The sequence below is a fragment of the Tympanuchus pallidicinctus genome, unplaced genomic scaffold (genome assembly GCF_026119805.1).
Source record: "Tympanuchus pallidicinctus isolate F22 unplaced genomic scaffold, pur_lepc_1.0 scaffold22, whole genome shotgun sequence".
Classification (NCBI taxonomy): Eukaryota; Metazoa; Chordata; class Aves; order Galliformes; family Phasianidae; genus Tympanuchus; species Tympanuchus pallidicinctus.
In genome coordinates this window covers 16,669,629-16,691,807 of record NW_026294739.1, presented here as the reverse complement: position 1 = coordinate 16,691,807, position 22,179 = coordinate 16,669,629, and the positions used below count along the sequence as shown (strand labels likewise).

The following is a 22,179-nucleotide window of genomic DNA, read 5'->3' as shown; positions in this document are numbered from 1 at the left end:
CCTCCCAGCCCTGTTGCTGGCAGGGTGGTACAAGAAGCTGAAAATGTCCTTGGCTCTGCATAGCACTGCTCAGCAACAATTAAAATATGGTGCATTATCAACACTGTTTTTCTCCTAAAGTCAAAATGTAGCATCATACCAGGCACTGTGTAGAAAATTGACTCTGTCCCAGCTGAAACCAGTATGTGAGGTTGGTGTTTTAGGTGTATCTGAAGGCATTTAATTGAAATAGCTTGTGGTCTGCAAAGTGCTGCTGCAGTTTATTGTCATTCAAATGCTTCAGGAAGAAATTAATTGGTTGAAAGACTTATCTTTCACTTCCATGTTGCCACAGATTTGTCCATCACTTTCAGAGAGATCAGGATTAAACCCAGATTCCAAAGATACATTTCTTGAGTTTGAAAATTTGTTGCAGCCTCATTAGTCAACATCCTCATTCAATTTTCGTATTTGTGTCCCCTTTCATACACACACATCCATATGCACAGGATATCCTGTTTAGAGATCCTGCCTGGAATGTCCTTATGCCCCTATTATTAGTGCATTCAGTTGGTAACTCTTCTAAATCTGATCTGGCCATGTCCACTCCTTCCCCTCCAGTAGGTTGGTTTACAGTACTGTCTTCCACCTCCAGCTGCTGTTTTCAGTCAGTCCAGCAGCAGTGCATTTCTCACTGTCACAGAAGTGTGACGCCTGTGAGCTGGAGTAAATGTACTCTCCTGACTGCTTGCTCAAAATAACGTCAGACGCGCTGCTGTTTCAGCGTGCCTGTTATTTTGCTTTCCCCGTTGTCCTGGCCTCCCAACACAACATGGTGACCTATGCCCACTTTGTTTTAATGACTGCAGTGTTTAACTGGGGCTCTGACTGAGTACCATAGAGTTGTTCGTCTGGTAGAAGGGGAACGTTGTCATGCGGTTGTTCCCCAAGTCAGCAGCACTTTAAAAAGATGGCGTACAGGTTGGTTGTTGTGCAGCAGCCTTAGAATTGGAGTAAACCATTTGTTGCCCAGAGATTCTTCTATACACTGTATGTTAGAAGATTGTCACTGTCTGAGAAATACCCTTGTATGAAATAAAGTATTTGAAAGTTTATCCTGTTGTAAGTCCCTTTAGTGTTACGGTAACTTTTGGTCAAATACGCTCAATTTGCAAGCAGACTTCTCCCACTACTCTTTCCCCTGGCTACAGTTGTTCCTTTGTCAAATTCTGCACTGGTTTTAAGATCCGTATCTGAAGCATCCTGCAGACTATATGGGATGCCCACTGGCAGCCTCGCTTCCTGTGGGCTCCTGTTGTCTTGTAATGTAATAGTCATCTTGTTTTATTATGCAGAAACTCATGCTTTCTTAGCTAAACTGGCTGTTGTGTGGATACAGAAAATATGATGCAGGTGTGTCTTCTTACCAAGCTTAGCAACTGTGGCTCTCTGCATGTAAGCTAAAATTTGAAAACATGAGTACAGATTTTGGGATTTTCAACTTGACATCATTAAGGGACCTGTCACCATTAGGAATTAGTTTGAGGTCCTCTGCTGTTTCAGCAGTTTTGAGTCTGTGACCATGGATTAATTTCTACTCTTGTGATACTGGACGTGTGAACACTGATAAACTATTTTCAGTGCAACAGTTGCCGAAAATATTGTAATCCTTTGTAGATATGTGGGCTGGAAGTGTGCCAGCCTTACATGATCACTTTTAAAGTAAAATTGCAAGTTAAATCTTTTATTTCCCCCTGAAATAGTTATAATGCTGTGTGTATCCTCCTTCAAGAAGTGTGATGCTGCCTTGTGTCAGACATCCAAAATACCATGCTGACAAAGCATCACGTTTTACTTTTCTGGTAATACAAGTGGTATGAAGCCTGAAAAGGAACTTTTTTCTTCCCCTTACGCCCAAAAGGATGATGCTGCTAAGTATTTTTCTCTGGATCCCTAATTCTAATGTGGGTCAGTAGCAGTGAAGCTGCTGCTGTCTACCTGCTCTCTGGTTCATGAGATGAGCTGAAGTGTGGCTCTGAATTTTGAACTGTGGCAGCCATGTAATTGCCTTTTTTATACAGTGGTTTGTGAAGGTTAAAAACTTCTAATGTTGATATGAAAAAGAAAATACCAGATGACAGCTACTGACTGATGTGAGCTGTCCTCAGGTTCCCTCTGGTGGCAGAGCGAAGCATGGGACTGTAAGCCCTGCAAAAGAGATGTTTGCTGCCTTGTGAACTTGTCTGAACATACACACAGTTTTTATCTTCTCTGAGGAAACTGCACAGGTTGAAATCTATCACATTTAGGAGGTTATCATTAGTTTTGTTTTTACTATGTTTGCCACCATTGAGGTTATGTGAAATTTATGCAGTATGTTGCCGTCAGCTTGGAGACGCTCAGTTTCTTTACTTTTTAGAGAAAAAGAGCTTACAGCTGTGGACTGCATCTGTTGAGATTCTATCCTTTATCAAAACACAAGATAGTATAAACTGTGAAAGAAGCCCAGAGTGAAGTGAGGTTGCTGGTTGCCTATCATGCTGTGGTAAGAGATAAATTGCTCTTGCTTTTAGCTATTTGAGGCTAATGATGAGATACGGGAATAATTCCAGCCATGGAAAGCTGGAAGAGAGGAAAGGCTACAGATGCAAAGTGAATAGGAGCCACGGAATGTTTCATCCAGGTCTGTGATCTGGATACTGTGGGTTGTTGCTTTGCAATTTAGGCATAGCCAGTGTGTGACCTAGTCTCAAATTGTATAGTGCTTCAATATCCCGGGTGAATACTCAGCAGTATTGCCTGCTGCTTTTGTCCAAAATGAGTAGAATTTTGTTATCTGCTTCCAGAATGAGATGTCTACAACAGCACACTGCTTGGAGAGAGGCCAGATCAGCTATGAGCGGAGCTCAGATTGAGGTGGAGATTTTGGTCCTCAGTTAATCCTCTTGCAGTGGGGTCAGATTTCAGTTTAGAACAGAAGAAACTACTGAGAGTGTCAGCTTTTGGGCTGATAGCTGGCAGTGCTTCCTAGTGGTACCACTGGCACAGTTTAGGAGCCATGGTCCTGGGACTGTCTCCTAACAATACCTATCTTGTTTTCCAGATCTAGAGGCAAATGGTGATCTGAGCAGTGATGACTTTGAATATGAAGATGAAGCAAAACTCGTTATATTTCCTGATCACTATGAAATCTCATTACCAAACATAGAAGAGTTACCAGCACTGGTTAGTGAACATATGCAAGCATGGAAGGAATTTTCCCTAGATCAGTTTTCATCAAAATGCTGATTTGTCGTCAGTTGCTTATTTTTACATAAAGGTCTCTCTTAACTAGAGAGGCAGACATTTTTAAAAGTCTGCTTTATCTTTTTTCTTGGGATTTGCTTTTGCCTCTTGCATTCCTTCCCTTATTTTGATGACAGCTTGCCTCCTGTATTACATGTTGTGCTTGCTCTCCTGCTAAAATAACTGTAATCCAGATACATATTTGTGTATTTAAGCATATAATTAGTTTTACTGATATCCAGTTCAATATATGGTTAGCAACTGAGTTGGATGTCAAGTTCCTAAAAGTCACTGAACTGTGATAGATTTTTGAATTTGATCTTCCTTTGTCTTCCAGGTGACAATAGCTTCTGATGCACTTCTCAGTGCAAAATCACCCTATAGGAAGCAGGACCCTGACTCCTGGGAAGAAGAGCTACAGGCATCTAAGCATGCTAAATCACTTGTGCAGTTGGACAATGGTGTTAGAATTCCCCCCAGGTAAGCATTGCAAGGTTTTTTCATTCTAGGTTATCTAATACAGTCCAGAATAAAAAACTAAAGGCAGTAACTCAGCCAGCAATTATCTTGCATGATTCTTAGCTGGATGTAGGAGTGCTTGGTTTGACCTACCGTAACTGGGAATGCAGAATGGCTTCCTGCCTTTCTTACTTCTGTAATTTCTTCTAATTTCTTTCTTCCTTTTTCTTTTCTTTTTTTTTTTTTTCTTTCCTCAGTGGTTGGAAGTGCTCAAAATGTGATCTTCGGGAGAATCTGTGGCTGAACCTGACAGATGGTTCGGTGTTGTGCGGGAAGTGGTTCTTTGATGGTAGTGGAGGGAATGGCCACGCAATGGAGCACTACAAGGAGACGGGTTATCCCCTGGCAGTGAAGTTGGGAACCATCACTCCTGATGGAGCAGGTCAGCCACCTGGCAGGTTCTTAGACGGGATATCTTTTGTGCATGAAGCTAACAATGTAAACCTACAATCAAGTGAGTTTTTTTTCCAGTGCAAATGTTTAACAGACTGATATGGAGAGAGAACCCTGTGAGTCTTGTTCAGTTTGAGGAGAATGACACACTTCATTAGAAGAAAGCCTTTTTATTTTTATTTTTTTTAATGTTCTTTTCTCCTGTCATATGTCTGATTGTAAATAGTACTTTGGCTTTGTGTAATAGTGGATTAATATTAGGCGGGGAAGAATGGTGTTTTGAAACAACATAGTCCTGAGAAACAGTATTTTTAGTTTGGGTAACTTTGCTGTGTTAGTCTGGGGCAAATGATTCAATCTTCAATAACAAAGAAGCAATAACAGTAGCATTTTAAATTCAGAAAAGCCTACTATCATATGTATTTTTTTAACGTACTGGGAAATGTACTATCTTCCCTTGTTGATTCAGTAGTTTTATGTTCATCTTCATGGGGCTGCTGTGATGGTCATTAGTAAAAAGCCTGATGATCTTGTGAGAATGAAAAATCTATAGAAGTGTTCCTGCTTGCAAATTCTGTGTGACATTCTGCAGTGTTGCTGTGGGGGAGGGTTGTGGTGTGTGAAAACTAGATGGAGTATAAACATGAGAAGCTGAAAAAGTCTTAAGCAAGCATCTTTTTCTGCAGCTGTAAGGAGGCAAAAAAGGATCAGGTAGCATGATTACGTTTGTTTTCTAGTGCTCAGGACCATATGGATGAAAAATGACTGCATAGAGCAGCAGCCTTCCACTTATTTACACACATCAGTTGAGAATTTTTCATCTTTAAGTCCTATTCAGTTTCAGGGTAAGGAGGCTGTAGTTAGATTCACCCAGCTGTGCCATAGAAACACTGAGCAAATTTAATTTTCTCCCAGATTCTGTTTCCTTGGATTAGCCTGATTTTTGGATTGAAGATGGTTAGGATTTTCTTGGGTGAAAGTTTCAACCTGCATCTACAAAATAAATAATATTTTAGTGCTTGTTTCAATGCTTTTCTGGTATTTTTACCACTAGTATTTGTTTCCTACAGCTGTTGTACTTCTGCCTCCCACCCATCAGCTGTTTTCGCTCTCATGTGGCCTTTGGGATAACAAAGGACACGCTGTCATCTTTCCCTCTGAATGGGGGGCAGCAGCTGTTCTACACAGATATTTGTTCTTCTGGATGTCGTTAACTTAATGTCCCTATAGGGAAGACTTCCCTCCCCCAACTTTCTTTCTTTTCCTTTTCAGCAATTAATCTCTCTGATCTATATTGCATTGGTAATCATAACTTCTCTATAGGGCTGGATGACAGATGAGCTTCAGGAAAGAGGCCCTGTGGCTGATTGTGACAAATATCTGTCTGGTTTCTGCTTTACTGGCCTGGAGGTGAAGAGGTAATAGTAGAGGAATAATAAGTGTTGGTCCTTCTGCTGATGTTACTTTATCCTTTTTCACACAAGTAAGGATGAGAAAGAGGAGAAGCCAGTACTGTGCTTATCCTTTCCCTTCTTATTCCCTACAGAGAGAGCAGAGGAGAGCCCCTTGTCTTTTCCTGACAAATCCGCATTGCACAGACTGGAAGGGATTTGTGGGGCATTAGCCTCATTTCATAGTTTCGTCAACAAACAGACCTGGATTCGGATCAGAGATTGAACCAAAATTCTGTCTAGCATCCTAGGACCTTGGGCAGGTTAGACGAGTCAAACATTTTCTTCTGTAGGTTGAGTGCTTCTTGGCAGGCTATGCTAACAGCTACTTCTCTTTACAATGCGATTACGTTTGATTTCAAGTACTTGAGGTTACATGGTTGAAAATGCTCTGAGGACTGGAATAGTTATTTGGCAGTGAGAGGCTCTATTTTTAACAGGTACTTGAATGAGTTGCTTTGTGGATGCCAGTCTCAGTAATTGTCGGATACTTCTTTAGGGTAATCTTGGGCAACCTGTTTCTTCACACACCATTGCCTGTTATCCTTTAAGTAGGAAGGAGTGATGTCTCTAACAGGCATAAATCTTGAGCTGGAAGAGAAAAGGAAGTACAGGTAGCAGTGTCACTTCTTACTGCAATATGAGTAATAACAGTTATTCTCTGTTGAATAATGTTTTGTGGTGCCTATCTCATATTTCTTGTTCTCTTTTTCATTTGTTATTATCTTCCCCTCTTTACCCTTTTCTTACTCCGCAGCTAGTGTGTCCCATTTGCTGATTTCTGTGTAGACTCTTATGGGTAAGAATGCAGGAGAGGACTATGGACCAGTGTTTTGGAACTCTCAACTTCTTTAATTTGCTGCCCTTTGCTGCCTTTGGAGTGGATTGTTTTTCTCTCATGAATTTAAGTTGGCTACACAGCAGAAAGGAATAATGTTTGTGAGACAAGCTGGGCTTGAGTGAAGATTAACGTTGTGTGTTCCATTCTTGCAGCTCAGGGTCAGTAATTCCAGATGGCTGCTCTTTCTTCATTTGCCAGAAATGAGGAAAAACAAAATCAAAGCAAACACATTGGGAGCAGTCACCCAAGATCAGCTGATGTGTAATCTCACTGATAGGTGTGTGAGCTTTACAGGATCTTCTGGCTGTTCTGTGACCTCACCAGAAGACTATGGAATGTTGTATGTGGATGAGCTGTCAAGTTCTCTGAGCATGCTTGCTACTACACAGTGGTATTCCAGTAGATGAGCAGCTACAGCTCCATGCATACCAGAGGGGTCATCAGAACCAATGTTAATAGAGGGTCTGATGGCCACTGATAGCAATGTGACTCAAAAACACCATTCCTTGGTTTGAGAGAGTTTGTGTTTTTCATAGGGCTGATAAATCCATAAGTTGCACTTAGATCTTAGAATAGTGGCTGACACTCAAGCTATCATTTCAGTGTGGTTTTCTCACTGGCATTCTTCAAGGAATCTGCAGTCTTGTTAAAATCTTATGCAGGTGATGGACTGAGGCCAGGAGAGAGCAGAAGGACCCTTTAGAAGTGGTCTGTGCTGCAAGCAGACTTCATCTGGATTCCTGCTCTGTCCTCCCAGATTTTTCTTATTTCTTCTTGTTCAGGGTTCAAATTTCTCTCTTACCCCGGATCTGATCACATGAGGCAGGATCACTGAAAAACTCTATAGGATGTGATGGAAACTTGTCTGAGAGGAGTACTGGCAGAGACTTTCTGGGCTTTGATATGAGTAGAGACTGGAGCAGAGGAGTATTCGTACACTACGAAGGAAGAGAGCAGAGAAAAGACAAGACCTGTTCAGGACTTTCTAGTGGGTCTTATATCCTCATGCCATGCCTGTAGATTTACTGTTATTTGCTTAAGTAGGTGAAAGCTCTGCTTCATTAAAGTCTTGTTTGGTAAGTATTAAAAATGAAATTTTTATTTTCATTTTGTCCTTTTATTGAATTTATTAAACATAACAAAAGTATCATTAGGCTTACTGCTTTCCTCCCCAGTTTGAACTTTGCCCTTTCAAAATCTTTATGGACTACGAGGAGCTATTTTAAAGCTAGGATTTAGATCTCTCATACAATAAAGCAAGACATCCCAATAATGACGTTGGACTTTCTCCCTCATGATAAGATTAATCTTCCAACTCCCATCCAAGTTATTTCGAATGAAGAATTTTTTATTTTTACCCTGTGTATCACTGGGAAAAGGAAATGGATTCCTTGAACTGCATGAGACATTAAAATGCCATTTCCAGTTGTCACTTGGCTTCACAGTTTTGAATGTGTTTGCCAGCATGTAGTAGCTCCACATAAAATTCGAACATTCTTGCTGCTGTGTTCAAAACATGGATTGGTTACAATCCTTACAATTCTGTGAGTTGTGTTCCTTCTTCTACAGATTTCTTTTACTTCTTTTGGGGAAAAGAGAGGAGATTGTTGGGTAATACTGTAATTACTTCAAATTTTCATAGGTTTTAATGCTATGAAGGTGTGTAATTGACTCAAAGGAGAATAGTTGAGTTGATATGTTGAAAACATATTTAAGATGTTTACTGAGCTCTGTGGTCTATATGTTATATACATCTCAACCAACCCCAGAGAATATGAATAAGACATTTTATATAGGCACTTCTGTATTGAGAATGCAATAATCAACAAAGAGAAAGGGTAACATTTGATACAACAGGTCATCTGTTTCTCTTTGCTTTTGTAGATGTCTATTCCTTTGATGAAGAGGAGCCGGTGTTAGATCCACATATAGCAAAGCATCTGGCACACTTTGGGATTGATATGCTGCAGATGCAAGTGGTAGGAAATCAAGCTTCTTTTTAGTTTCTTCGTTACTTTTCTAGTTGGGAGTAGGGAGAAACAGGAGAAGAGCTATATCTGTAGTTTATATAGAACAAACCTTATACTGGTTAGTGTATTTCATTGTCCTAGTGGAGGCAAAAGAAAAAAAAAAGACCCTAAACTATTATAGAAGAGTTTCAGAAGCCTTCATGGTTCTAATCAGTATTTTCAGTATATTAATATCTTCGCCAATATTATGAATAAAAGTTCCTCTTATTCAGTGGTCTTTCTGAAAAACGTGTTTTTACTTAAAAAATCTGCAAAATTGGTGTATAGTTTCAGCTGTTGCAGAGAATTCCCCTTCTGCATTTACACAGGTATGTGAGATGATTTGTGAAGTGGGGGAGTAGTGCTAGCAGTAAGTGGTAATGTAATGATTAGTATCTACAAATTGAAAGCTGAGCTGTGAATTGGAACTTCAACATCCCAGACCTAGCTTTTCCCTTTTGCATGGAGAGTTGTTGAAGCAGCATCTTTGCATCTGATTTGTTTGCTGAGACCATCTTCTACAGTAGCAGCTATGCCCAACCATTATAAACGGAAAAGTGCAGCTTGAAAACATGAAGTATCTTTATGCTGAGTCTTGAGAATGCAGATCATAGAGAAGTGGAGATTGAAGGCATAATGAGAAACATTCAAAGAGCCAGCGGTCTGTAGTGAAGAGCTGTGGGACGAATTGGATGAGCAAGCTGCTACACTTCTGACCTTGACCTCCTCCCCTGCATGTGGGATTTACCTCCCTTTTCCCATCAATTTGGCTGCTCTTTTCTAAAAGAATTCACAAAATTGGTGATGATGACAGCAGCAGTTTAATAGTTGCAGAAGTTAAAAGGCAAAATAAGTCTTTTTGCTTTCAGGCAGAGAATGGTCTAAGAGATAATGATATAAAACCAAGAGTCTCTGAATGGGAGGTGATTCAGGAAGCTGGTATGAAACTCAAGCCCGTGTATGGCCCGGGGTATACCGGCATGAAGAACCTGGGAAATAGCTGCTACCTCAATGCTGTCATGCAAGCCATTTTCAGCATCCCAGAGTTCCAGCGAGCGTAAGTAGCTCCAAGCTAGCATTTACTACTAGTTGCCTAGTTCTCCTATGTCCTGTTTTTCTATGCAGAACAGTATTTTAGAGTCTTTAACAAGATAGAGACCTGGCAGAGTTTAGATCTTTGCATCACGTGTTTCTTTGTGTGGCTCTACCCAGGTAGCCTGTTATTTCACCTGTGTTCAAGTGAAGCAATACTCAGACAGTATGTTACCAAGTGCTTTGGTTTTCAACAAATGGGCTACAACAATATATACCTCAGCAATTATTGTCAGGAATTAGCTATTATTTCTCTGAGGAAACTCGATACAAACATTATTTCATGTGTTTTGTTCCTGATTAAAAGCTAACAAACAGAAAACTGTTAAGAATTTATTTGGCAGTGCTGGTCTGGAGTAGGAAGTACATTGTTTCATTGTGGTTTTGAGCAGTGCCCAGCAGCTGTTTCAGGTAGAATATTCTGGGTAAACAGCAAAGCCGTATATTTTCTCTTTAGCTAGAAACTTCTAACCATAACTTAAATATCCTCTTCCTTATTTCTTTACTACTATTTTTCAGTGGTAGAAGCATTCACCAGGGTTAGGTGAAATTATTTGTGTGTTGCAAAATTTGATTTGCCAGCACAGAAGGGGCTTGTAGATGTATTGCTGCTGAGGACTGTGTGTCTACCTCTGTGTAGTATTTGAATGTTTGTGCTTTGTTCTTGATGCCCAGGTATGTGGGAAACCTTCCGAGAATATTCGACTACTCCCCACTTGATCCAACACAAGATTTCAACACCCAGATGTAAGCGATGCTTTTCAATGACTTACTTTGTCAATTTAAATAGAATCTGAATAATTTAATGGCAAAGAAGAAAAATAGGCTTGTGTGGGCTTGAAATCAAAACATGGCACAGGGTTCAATGTGAAGACTTGCCTGATTAATTATATGTAATGTTTCTTTAAGGGCTCAAAGACAGTATATTTCTTCCTTGGAAGAAAATCTTCTATTTTTTGTCTATTTTCTCATGTGTTCATGTTTTTTTGTTTCTTTTCCCCTCATTTTCTTTCCTACAGGGCTAAACTGGGACATGGCCTCCTTTCAGGCCAGTATTCTAAACCACCCATGAAATCTGAGCTTATTGAACAGGTGATGAAAGAAGAACACAAGGTATTTGACTGAGTTTGTGCAGCCTAGTAACTAGGTAAAAGTGATACCCTGAGAAAAGGGAACAGGTGCTGGGCACTGGAGAACATGGATGGATCTAACATGGGATGCTTAGCAAGGTGGAATGAGCGGGATTCTAGTCAGGAATATATTAGTCAGGGACTATTTGTGCAAAGCTTTAAAGTAACCAATGATTCTGTTAAGAAGGTGTTCAGCAGCTCCTGTGATGAGTGCATTCATAGAACTTATGTTTATCTTCTCTGAGGGACAGTAGAATGCTATTTTAGGGTGTCCTGAGTGTTAGAGGATTTTCTAATCTCACTCTAAATTGCAGAAAGTAATAGAAAGACCAAATAAATTGTTTCTGAGGTGTCTGAAAATATTCTACCTGATTTCAGTGGAAGCTCTTAATATCTTAGGCAATTTTTTGATTTTCAGAAATAATGATAATTTTTTGCCAAGGCCTGGCTCATTTCTTTCTCTCAACAAGCTTCATGGGCCTTGTGTGATTCTGCTTTGTCTTTGTACCTCTTCTCAGTTCTGTGAAGAAAAGCTGTTAGCAGCTTTTATGTCACAACAGTTTCTCTTTTACCAAGTTGGCATAAATTTCCCTCAGTGTTTGGAGAATGAGAATGACATCAGTTTGTATTTTGGCTTTTTTTCAAACTCTGCTTATGGATTTGTCACTGCTTTTCCCACAGCAATTTGATTAACATTTGCCTTGAGCAATATGTTAGTTATTTGGTTCGTGTAATCTACACGAGTGAATCTGTCAAAATTGAGATTTGTTTTCCTATTCAAACTATCTACTTGAAACATTTTGTTTAGAGTGATGCTGGGAAAACTGGGCCTGAACTGTGTCAATGTGTGTCGTTCCTCCCTCCCCCTCCCTGTGTTAATGTCCCTGCCAGCCCACTTACTGTGGCTCCAAACAACATGTGGAGTTAAATTAGTCTTCACAACGAAGTGAAGATACTGCTTGTAGGAAAGAGCTTTCTTTACAGGGGAAAATGCTTCATACAGAGTTGTATTTTCATGGACAGTAGAAGTCGTGTGGGCTTGTCAAAGAAGCATATGATGGTTTTCGTAAAAATAGGTATTTTCCTTTTACCTTTGTCTCTGTTAGTTATTGATATAGGAATTCATTTCCAAAGAAGAATGCCAGGAAGATTCTGGACACAGAGCGTCTGGTACACTGTAGTTTGTATAATTTGAGTGCCCCATGTCTGCTTGGCAGTTGTTCTGCATAGTAGATACTGACTGTTTTGAAAGAAACCAAAAAATGTGGCTTATGCTTTTAAGTAAAGTTGGAATCTATCAGTGAAGCACACTGATTAAGAAATAGAAGAACAGATTTTAACAGATGCCTCACTTAAATTCTCTGTAATAGTTGACTGACTTTGTTAAATGTCTGTGATGTGAAAAAGAAATTATGTGCTGAAAGTTCAGGACTTGAACTGTTAGGACAAACCTGCAGCTGTGAACCCACTACTCTGTTTTGCCCAAGGGTTAATCTTAGCAATGAGATGTTGAGATCTTCAATGACAAATGGTACAAACCTGTGTCAGGTAGTAGTAACCATGTATTGGCATTTAAGAGTGCTTGCATTGTTCATGAGTTAATTAAAATTGTAGTTACACGTATCAGATGAGTCCTTTATCAAGCAAATTGTAGCATACACTAGGTTTAGGAACAGCTTTCACACCTTTCATTCTGTGTTTTGAAGAAGAACACGGAAAAATTCAATTTATAGATGTTATTTTTTTCTGTTCTGTTGCTGTGGACATACAAAAAACTAGATTTCTGAATTTGGGAATGTTCCCTGCTCACCTCCCTCCCTGTCACCTTCCCCCAGCAATACTGATATACATATTGTATTCTGTCATTTAGAGAGCTGTACTGACATTCATAATATGACTACACTGGATTTTAGGTGCCCAACATTTTCAAATGCCTCCATTTTGTGTCTACAGTTGTTCATTTTATCTTTTTTTTTTTTTTTTTTTTTTTTTTTTTTTTTTTTTTTTTTGCATCCTACCTGTGAGACATTCTAGGTTTCTTTCTAGGTTGCTGGAATTCATCCAGAGTTTTGGGGAGTTGTTGCCTGTGAAAGCATTCATGTGAGATCTGCAGTGGTCCAGCACAGTCTATATTTAGCTGAGCTGTTTTGCAACTGTTGATGAAGAAATTATGACAGATATTCTGTAAATATTTTTGGTTCTGGGGAAGTAAAATCTACTTTTCATCACAGGAGCTTTGTCTGGGAACAGCAGAAGTTTTCTTGGTCCATTTTAATATTAAAAACAAGTTGAAAGCCTAAATGATCATCAACTAGGAGTTGATTTTCTGTTAGATCTCTGTCATTTCTTCCATTGTTTTTCTTGCCCTTCATGGGGACAGGGTTTAGAGAAGAATATCCTTCTCTGGAGATTGTTGCATGTGGCTTGTTTCTCCATGCTCAAATAGATGAATAAAAAGTATGTAGATGGAAGCAAGGCTTAATTCCAAACAGTGCATTACACGTCAAGGCAAATGTGCAAATGTGCCACCTTGCTGTATAGAAAAAAAAAAGAAAAAGCCTATTGTATAGTAATTTGAGGTATTTTATGCCTATCTGGGCTTTAATGAAATGTGATTGATGATGCAAGAGTGACGCATAACCCAGGGTTCAGAAATCACTGGAACATCTCTCTGTCAAAGCAGCAGTAAGGCTCTGTATGGGAGCCTCTCAGTGGCATCTTAGCCTCGTGACATTGCTGGTAAGCTGCCAGTTACAAAAATGTAACTGAGAACATTCTTCTGATTTCAGTGAGTCTCTGCCTACCTTTCCCTGTTGAAATCAATATTCACATTTTCCTGTTTTAGTGTGTGCTCTGTGTACCTTTCATTTCATGCTGCTTTTTTTCTTTTTATACTAGAGAAATGGAGAGCAACTGTGGTAAAGTCTGAGATTGGCTGAATATTTAATAACCTTTAGCGTGTCCTAAGGGCTCTGCTTTTGCTTGGACTCTCTTGAAATTTATTTGGTTTTATGGAGAGTGAGAGCAAATCTGAGCAAAATATTCTGACCCTTTTGAAAGCATTATTTGAAAGGTATTGTAGCTAATGTCATTTTGAAGAAATTTCAGGAGGAAAAAAAAAAAGCTTCTGAAATTGATAGAGAGTGTGAAAGTCAAAATGAGGACTCAGCAGCTAGAGATTCCAAGATTTGGAGCAGCTCCTTACTGATGTAACCAAATAGCCAAAGGTAGTATGTGCTTGGTCCCTCATTGTGATCAACAACTACAAATTGCCAATTCATGTCTGTTTTTGGCAACCCATCTGCCAATTTTTCTGCATGTATTAGTTATCCTCTGCTTCGTTCAGCAGAGATCACTGGAAAGCTTTTGTTTGGAGTATAATAGCTGCTACATCTAAGTGCTTCAGTGCCCACATAGCCTTAAGTGAAACAGGGGTCTGAGAGGATTGTCATTATTAGAAAACAGTGTAGACTTAAAGCCTTCCTGAAAACTGCTAACCTTTAGCAATTCTTCAGTAATCTAATTTGATGTGCAAATGCTATAGAAAAATAAACCTGTGTGAATGCTGCAGGAAATACAAAAAAACCATACTCTGAAACCCCCAAATAGTATTTCAGGACCCTTCTCTTTTTTTTTTTTCTAAAGGAAATCCAGATGAAACTGAAACTATCATTTCTACAGTGACAAAAATAGGCCAAAAGTAGATCTAGTGGAATGATTTGGGGATATTTGATCTAAGACTGAATACAAATTCTTCTTTAAAAGTGTTTTCTTTCTTTTGTTTATTTCTAGCCTCAACAAAATGGAATATCTCCTCAGATGTTTAAGGCTTTTATAAGCAAAGACCACACAGAATTTTCCTCTAATAGACAGCAAGATGCACAGGAGTTTTTCCTACATCTTATAAATCTAGTAGAGGTGAGAAATTCTGCATGAATACTTTTCTGTAGTAGTGTTAAAGCTGAATTTGTTTTGTGAATGGCCTGTTTTGTTTTTTTTTTTAATATACTCTTTATAGCACTGAGTATATAGAAAATGGCAACAATTTAGAAGTACCTTGGCTTAGAAGTATTTTTTCCTTAATTATTCCTTCTTACTACTTCAGACTTATTACTTATTAAGTGGGATTCACTATGGGTGCAAGAGTTCTGCTTGTAATAGAATGCAAATAGAACTGTCAGATCTGCGTCCAGCTTTGTTGTCTCTACGTTTGCCATAAAACAACCAGCAGCCTTTGGGTTCTTCGGTCATCCAAGGGATGACTGTTACAGTGAATTTTAATGTTTTGTCAGAGGAATCCTGTAGGTTCAGAAAACCCCAGTGATGTTTTCCGTTTCCTGGTGGAAGAACGCACGCAGTGCTGCCAGTCCAGAAAAGTCCGCTACACGGAGAGGGTGGACTACATCATGCAGTTACCTGTTGCCATGGAGGCAGCAACAAACAAAGGTAAAGAAAGCAACAGGTCAGTTCACTGACCTTTTGTGTGTCTCTGACCATCATCGTGTCTAGTTGAGCCATGCAAAAGCTTTACTGATACACTTTTGCATTTCTAAAACCTCTAAAAATACTTCTACAGTGAGGAACATCATAACCACAACGTTCATTTAGCTTTCATTGTCATGTGTGTTTCTCAGATGAATTAATTGCATATGAGCTGAAAAGGCGAGAAGCAGAAGCTGCAAGGAGAGCTCCACCAGAACTTGTCCGTGCCAAGATCCCATTTAGTGCATGTTTGCAAGCCTTCTCTGAACCAAGCAATGTAGAGGACTTCTGGAGCAGTGCCCTCCAAGCAAAATCTGCAGGAGTTAAGTAAGTGTCTGCTTGTGCAATGAAAACCTGTGTTCTGTATATATGTTTCTACCTGGGCATGGTGCAGTGAGAAACAGGCAAGGGCATAATGGATGCTGGGGTTGTATTAGTGTTGAGGCTCATAAATACAATGTGTATGTCAAGTTCTGTACTGACTAGCTGAGCAGGAAATAAATTGTTCTGAACTGTCATTCTCCACAAAGGTGATGATGCATGACAGTCAGTAAAAGCTTGAACTTTAAAAGCCTTGTGGCTTAATTGTTTGACCACATTTTAAAATCAAATTTCTTGTATTAGTGGTAGAGCTCTGTACTGTGTGTTAGGAGATGCTCTGGATATCTGCACTTAATCTCTTGATCTCCTCACTTGACTAAAAATGCTGGAGGATGTTGTATGAGACAAAACTGGGTAAGACAAATGAAAGTTGTATTTGCTATGTGTGAAAGTTCTTTACGTGGATGTAAGTATTTGCGTTTGTGAGGTGCTATGTTCGTAACTCCATTTTGATTGTTATTACACTTTTTGCATGTGTCCAGATTTCAACCCACCCACTTCTGTATGATGCGGGGTTTGCCTGGATCTATCAAGTTCAATTGCTGTTAGTTGTATGGGGCCATGGTACAATACAGACTTAAAAGAAAGAACTTACTTTGTGTGTTTATATTTAGGTATAATAAAGAATTGGGCTGAAATAGGAAGGCAGCTGGATGACTCTAGTTCTTAAGGCAGACTTTCTTGTTGAGAACAAGAGTTTGTCCCTTATCAGGTTCCATTTTTATATGTCAGTAGTGAGGAGTGGATGAAAAATGGGCTCTGCAACTGATTTGCTGTGGCTAGGTACCCTCTATTTTTAGATCGCTTAACATATCAGTGCCTCATTGCTCTCTTGGTGGATGGTTTCACTGACATCCTTGTATTGAAAACTGGGAGGCAAGTGCATGTGGTAGAGAAACAGCAGCAGAAATATATGGAGATTTGTTTTTTAAAACTGTGGCCACGGAGGAAGATTCCAATCTTTTTAAGTAGATCCAGAGTTAATGTGAAGCTCAGTTCTTCCTCATCCCGTAGGTCTGTTGCGGCTTAACCTGGCAGGCAGCTCAGAACCCCGCAGTTGTTTGTGCTTTCCTCTCCCAGTGGAAGAAGGGGGAGGACTGGGAGGAAGAAAAACAGCAAAGTAGAACTTGTGGGTTGAGATAAAAGCGAACAAAAACTACTTACTAAGAAAGAAAATGAAAATAATATTGACAACAATATGTATTTACAAAACAAGAGATGCACACTACAGTTGCTCACCATCTTCAACCAATGCCCAGCCAGTCCTTGAACAGTAGCTGACCCCCTGGCCAACTGCTTCTTGATTTCAGTTTCTTCATTCATTATGGTATGGAATCTCCCTTTGCCCAGTTTGGGCCAGCTGTTCTGGTTCTATCTCATCCCAGCTCCTTGGGCCCCCTCAGCTACCCTCACTGGCAGGAACAAGAAGCTGAAACATTCTTGGCTTTGCATCCACTGCTCAGTAACAGCTAAGACAGGGGTGTGTTAGCAACACTGGTTTTCTCCCAAAGTAAGGGGGGAAAAAAAAAAAAAAAGCTTTGTACCAGACACTATGAAGAAAAAATCAGCTCTGTCCTAGCTGAAACCAGAATAAGGCCTTTAAAAGCATTGAAAAATAAACGAGAACTAATTTATAATTCAGAATGTTGTGCTGCAGATTACAAAGTTACTAAAATTACAAGATGAAGCTAACATGGATTTAGAAAGTCATTATTTATCATATGGAAGGAAGGCCTCTTATTTATGATATATTGACTGTATTTTACACAGAGTAAGGAGAATTGGAAAGGATGTTCTTTGTAAACACAAGACAAGGGAAAGCAAATGTTCAGGGTGGCAAGTGTGGGGAGAATGGGAGCATGGAGAAGGAGAATATATACAGTATTCAAATACATACAATATTCAAGATGCATATATATAGATATATATAAAGTTATTGTGCTTCTTTTCTTGAAAACCTTTCGGTGAAGTATAAGTTCTCATGCTGATGAAATCTGTCATTATTAATCTCACTCAGCCTAGAGTTGTTTATTTCAGTATTCTTTAGGTACTGAAATCTGTGCTGCTTTTGATTTTGCTGCCTTGCCTCACTGAACTGAGCTTCTTGTGCTTCCTAGGACTTCTCGTTTTGCTTCGTTTCCTCAGTACTTGGTGGTGCAGATAAAGAAGTTCACCTTTGGCCTTGACTGGATACCCAAAAAGCTTGGTACGTGCCTTTTGTACTTACCTGTTTCTCATTCTATCCAAGGTAACCCATGAGGTATATGTGCATTTTTTTCTGTAACAAGGACCTGGTTTCAATCTCGGGTTTATTTCAAGGATTACTTGATCCTAAACAAATTCTTTTTATTCTTATTTTGTTAGTTTGTATTTTTGTCAAATTAAGCCAGCTGTTGATTGGTTGTGTACCCAGGTTCCTTTCTCTGAAGGAGTTGGTTGCTCTCTGAGGTCATTTTGCTGGGTTCATAAGCTTAACTCGTTTCTCTGCTTCTGCAGATGTTTCAATAGATATGCCAGATTTCCTAGATATCAACCACCTTCGAGCCATGGGTCTCCAGCCAGGAGAAGAGGAACTTCCTGACATTGCACCTCCCATCATCATTCCTGAAGACCCAAAAGGTACTGATTTTTGTCCTCCTGATGTTCACTATGAAACAAAAAGCCTAGTACCTGAAACTGTGTCAGATAAATGCTTTGTCAAAATTCAGCTCTCTGGAGGTTTTAATTTTGACCCTTATCTTAAGTTCTTTATCCAGATCTATTCATTTTATTTATCCTCTTGGTAAAACTAAGTCACGTCATTGAGCATGTTTGGATGATGGAGCTTTGTTGATAACAGATTAGATTCTTTCTTATGTTGGTTTAGGTCAGCTGCCAGTCATATTTCCTGCTGGTTTATAGTACAAGAGGCTTGTTGTTCTGGATTGTCTGAGAAATGTCCCAGGTCTAATTAAAGACAAAATATCTGGGATAGAAAGATGATCATTTTTTGCCTATAATGGTACTAGGACCTAAAGAAAATTTTTTAAAAAAACAACAACAACAAAATGTTCCCCCCTCCCCTCCCCATGACTCTACATAGCCTTCATATAATCCTTCATTTTACCTCCTTTTTCTCCATTTTTCCCCCCCCCCTTTTTTTTTTCTTTTTTTTTTTTTTTTTTCAGATCGTATGATGAACCATTTTGTGGAGTGTATGTATCCCATTTTTGTCAGGCTGATATTTTAATTGCTTATAAATTTGCTGTGCTTTTGTTCATCAAATGGCTTCTCTGTACGTAAAGTGATGCTTGGAGATTTGACCTGCATGCTTCTGTTAACTTGTGACTTGTGTACTTGTTCAGCACTTGCCTGTGTGCAGGAGTCCTTGGAGTCTGTAGCAGCATCAGTGTAGCTGATGAGCTACTGCTCTATCTGCAGCCATTTAGCATATGAAATCTGATGTGTGTACATGTAATAAAATACCATTATCAGATTGGAAAGTGTTAACTCAGCTGCAATGTTTTGCAGTATTTTAACTTCAAATATATAACTGTTAAAAGAAAGATGCTTCTCTTTTATACTTATCTTTATTTTTAGGAGCTAGGGGATCTTTTAGGTTTAAACATTGAATTTATTTACAAATGTGTGAGATGAGATACAGATTCTTTGGATAGAGCCTTAAATTAACACTTGGCTTTGCTGAATGCCACGCAGTAGCTCTTTAGGTGTAAAAGTTCCTTCATGTTTTATTTAATTTCTTGCTAAATAGAGAGGATTTAGTTGTTACTTTGATTTATGAATCTGCTATACCTCTAAATTTTAAGTTACTGTATTCTTAGAAGAGACTTATTTCAGATCTGATTTACAGCATGAAGGAACTGGAACTGCTGTATGAAAGAGGGCAAGCTACTTAAAATCAAAGGCCGCTTTTTGACGGCCTTCTCTGGCTTTGCTCAGCATCTAACATTTCCACCCCTTGAAATTCAGTGGTGATTTTATTTATAAATAAAATCCTGTAGGAAATCATCAAGATTTAAGGACCTATGCAGATTGCTGAGACAAAAGATTACCAGTAAGTCCGTAATAAATACTATAATGCTTTATATAAGGCTGTTTTCTAATGGGTGTGGATTTATTGCAGTACTAAAATCCTAGCAGCATGTATTATAGTACGTGGCACCATGAGTTACAATAAGAAATACAACAAAATGGATTAAATTAGACTTAGTATACTAGAATAACCTTTCTTGCAGCTCTAGATATTGATGAGTCTTCGGTTATGCAACTGGCAGAGATGGGTTTTCCTTTGGAAGCATGTCGGAAAGCTGTGTACTATACAGGGAACCTGGGTGCTGAAGTGGCTTTCAACTGGATCATTGCACATATGGAAGAGCCAGGTCAGTGACTGGAAGGTGCAAGTGAAGTTCAACTTCTGATTTTGTATTCTGGCAGTCAGTTGAAATTTTGAAATGCACAACAAACAGAAACAGTGGCCCCTTCCCCACTCCAGGTAACCTGGAGGTGTGAGTGAATTTTTCTAAGCTGATTCTGGGGTATGCAGAAAGAAGGCAACAATCCAAGTTACATCAAAAGCATGTCCTCATTGTCTTGTCTTGTCCTCATTGATTGTGTAGGCCATCTCTGTTTTCCACCCTTCGGTTAGGACTGTGCTGCAAGAGGGAAAGCTGACTTGTGATTAAAAGTACAGAGAGCCCTGTCTGGATAATCTTCTTCCGCATCAGCCTTCTCTAGTTCATATTAGAGCATTCACGCTATACTTAGAACTTGGGCTTATCTACTGATGGACAGGGCTGCTCGATATTCTCTACTTCCTGTATTTCAGCCATGAAAAATTTGAGCCCATGGTTTTGAGTATACCTGAGCACTTCCTTGCTGGGGAAATCCTGATTTGGTTGAGTTCCCGTTTTCTGTTGCTTGTATAAATGGGGACTGAGTTTTACTTGGGCTTAACTGAAATACTTCAGCTGTGGAATCCATTCATCTTATTACTGTATGTATGTCAGCCTGGCTGTCTACTGTTCTGATGCCATCATTGCTTCTATATCAGTCTTGGCTACTTTCTTGCAATTGTTTTGCTTTTATAATGCATCAAGTTGTTTGCTCAATATGAGACTGTCAAGTTAGATATTTTGTGATATGCATGTTCAGCTTGTTTTTAAGTCTTTTCACACTTCCCAGACCCAGCTGGGCAAGTGAAATGAACTGTATGCTGATTTCTGGGCTGCTTTTAAAGTCCTGTTTGTTTGTGTATATTGTTGACTTTCCAGTTCATGGATGGCAAAAGAAAGATCTGATGAATGTTTGCTTCTTCCAGACTTTGCTGAACCATTGGTTGTACCTGTGTTTGGAGGAGCTTCTTCCAGTGGTGTGGCTGGCTTTGGGGCTGTTGAATTGGATAATCAACCTCCTGAAGAGATGGTCTCCATCATCATTTCCATGGGCTTCCAAAGGAGCGTAGCAATTCAAGCTCTGAAGGCAACAGTGAGTTCCATTGGTAGCATTTGGGTTTTATTTGATACTGCGAGCTTTGTGTGAACGTATGCACATTCAGATGCCTGTGAAACATGCATATAAAAATTAAGTTAGCGGATGATGCATGTAGAACTATTCTAGCAGAGTCTAGAATTGCATGACTTTATTGGGTTAAAGTGCGAAGGTGACTTGTGTGTTTCATGTAATGTTAAAATGTGGACAAATATCTGCTGAGAAACAATCAGAATGTCTGAAGACCGTGCATGCAAGTTTTCAGTGCTGTTGCACATGATCCTTACTCAGTTCAAAGTCCAGTATGAGAGTGGTAGCATGATTCTAGAGGGAGTACGTTAAGGGATGTTCTTTTACTTCTTTCTCTCACAGAACAGTAACTTGGAGCGTGCACTGGAATGGATCTTCAGCCACCCTGAATTAGAGGAGGAAGATGGGGAGTCTGCTTTGAGCATGATGGATTTGGAGAATCATACTAATGCGAATATCCTTGCAGAGACAAGATCAGAGGGACCCAGGATCAAAGACGGGCCTGGAAGTAAGTTCTCCTTCATCTTAGAGGTGGCTATTGTATTGTTGTGTCATGTCTACATCATTCATATAGCTTGCCTCTGTTTAGAAAGTATGTATGTTTTTTGGACATGATCTGTACAAGATTTTTTTTACTCCTACTTCTGGGTCTGAATCTGTTTTGGTTGGTTGAAGTTCTGTGAGCGTTGTTTTCTCAATAAACTTTGTCTGGACTCTCTGAATAACTGGAGTCCAAGTTTCCTGTTGCTAAGTCTTTTCTGGCCTGGACTAGGACAAGCTAGAATGTTTAGATATTCAAAAGCTGAACATCCCAGATATTACACTGCTGTTACAAACCTGAGTTTCTGTTCTGCTCTATAATCTGGTGGTTGGAGAGTGGGACTGATACAATCCTTTCAACAAAGTTCTTTATACTAACGTGTCAAGTAAAATTGGTGTACTTTGCTGTCATCTTTTGTGTGTGGTTTTTTGTTTTTTTTTTTTTCCCGAGATTCTCAATCATACTAGTGCTAAATAAACCACAAGATGGAGCTAATGTACAGCAGTCAAAGCTGTGAAACAGCACTGGTTTTAAGTCTAACAGCACCGAGTGCAAAAGC

At 39.4% G+C, this 22,179-nt stretch overlaps 1 protein-coding gene across 4 annotated transcripts in view; it reads left to right on the top strand.

The window, feature by feature from the left end:
- Positions 1-22,179, top strand: part of USP13 (ubiquitin specific peptidase 13) — a 45,983-nt gene that overhangs the window by 18,135 nt on the left and 5,669 nt on the right. For 3 of the 4 annotated variants that reach the window (XR_008207851.1, XM_052687341.1, XM_052687343.1), the window contains exons 4-19: positions 3,083-3,204; positions 3,602-3,744; positions 3,981-4,165; positions 8,353-8,447; positions 9,347-9,534; positions 10,245-10,316; positions 10,589-10,682; positions 14,492-14,617; positions 14,992-15,145; positions 15,334-15,508; positions 17,680-17,768; positions 18,059-18,181; positions 18,730-18,756; positions 19,798-19,941; positions 20,880-21,046; positions 21,422-21,587. Coding sequence is in view for 3 of the 4 variants with exons in the window: in XM_052687341.1 (XP_052543301.1) it covers positions 3,083-3,204; positions 3,602-3,744; positions 3,981-4,165; positions 8,353-8,447; positions 9,347-9,534; positions 10,245-10,316; positions 10,589-10,682; positions 14,492-14,617; positions 14,992-15,145; positions 15,334-15,508; positions 17,680-17,768; positions 18,059-18,181; positions 18,730-18,756; positions 19,798-19,941; positions 20,880-21,046; positions 21,422-21,587 (2,070 nt within the window). In the remaining variant the exon portion in view is untranslated. The remainder of the gene's footprint in view (positions 1-3,082; positions 3,205-3,601; positions 3,745-3,980; positions 4,166-8,352; positions 8,448-9,346; positions 9,535-10,244; positions 10,317-10,588; positions 10,683-14,491; positions 14,618-14,991; positions 15,146-15,333; positions 15,509-17,679; positions 17,769-18,058; positions 18,182-18,729; positions 18,757-19,797; positions 19,942-20,879; positions 21,047-21,421; positions 21,588-22,179) is intronic. The other variant, XM_052687342.1, reaches the window with a different exon arrangement.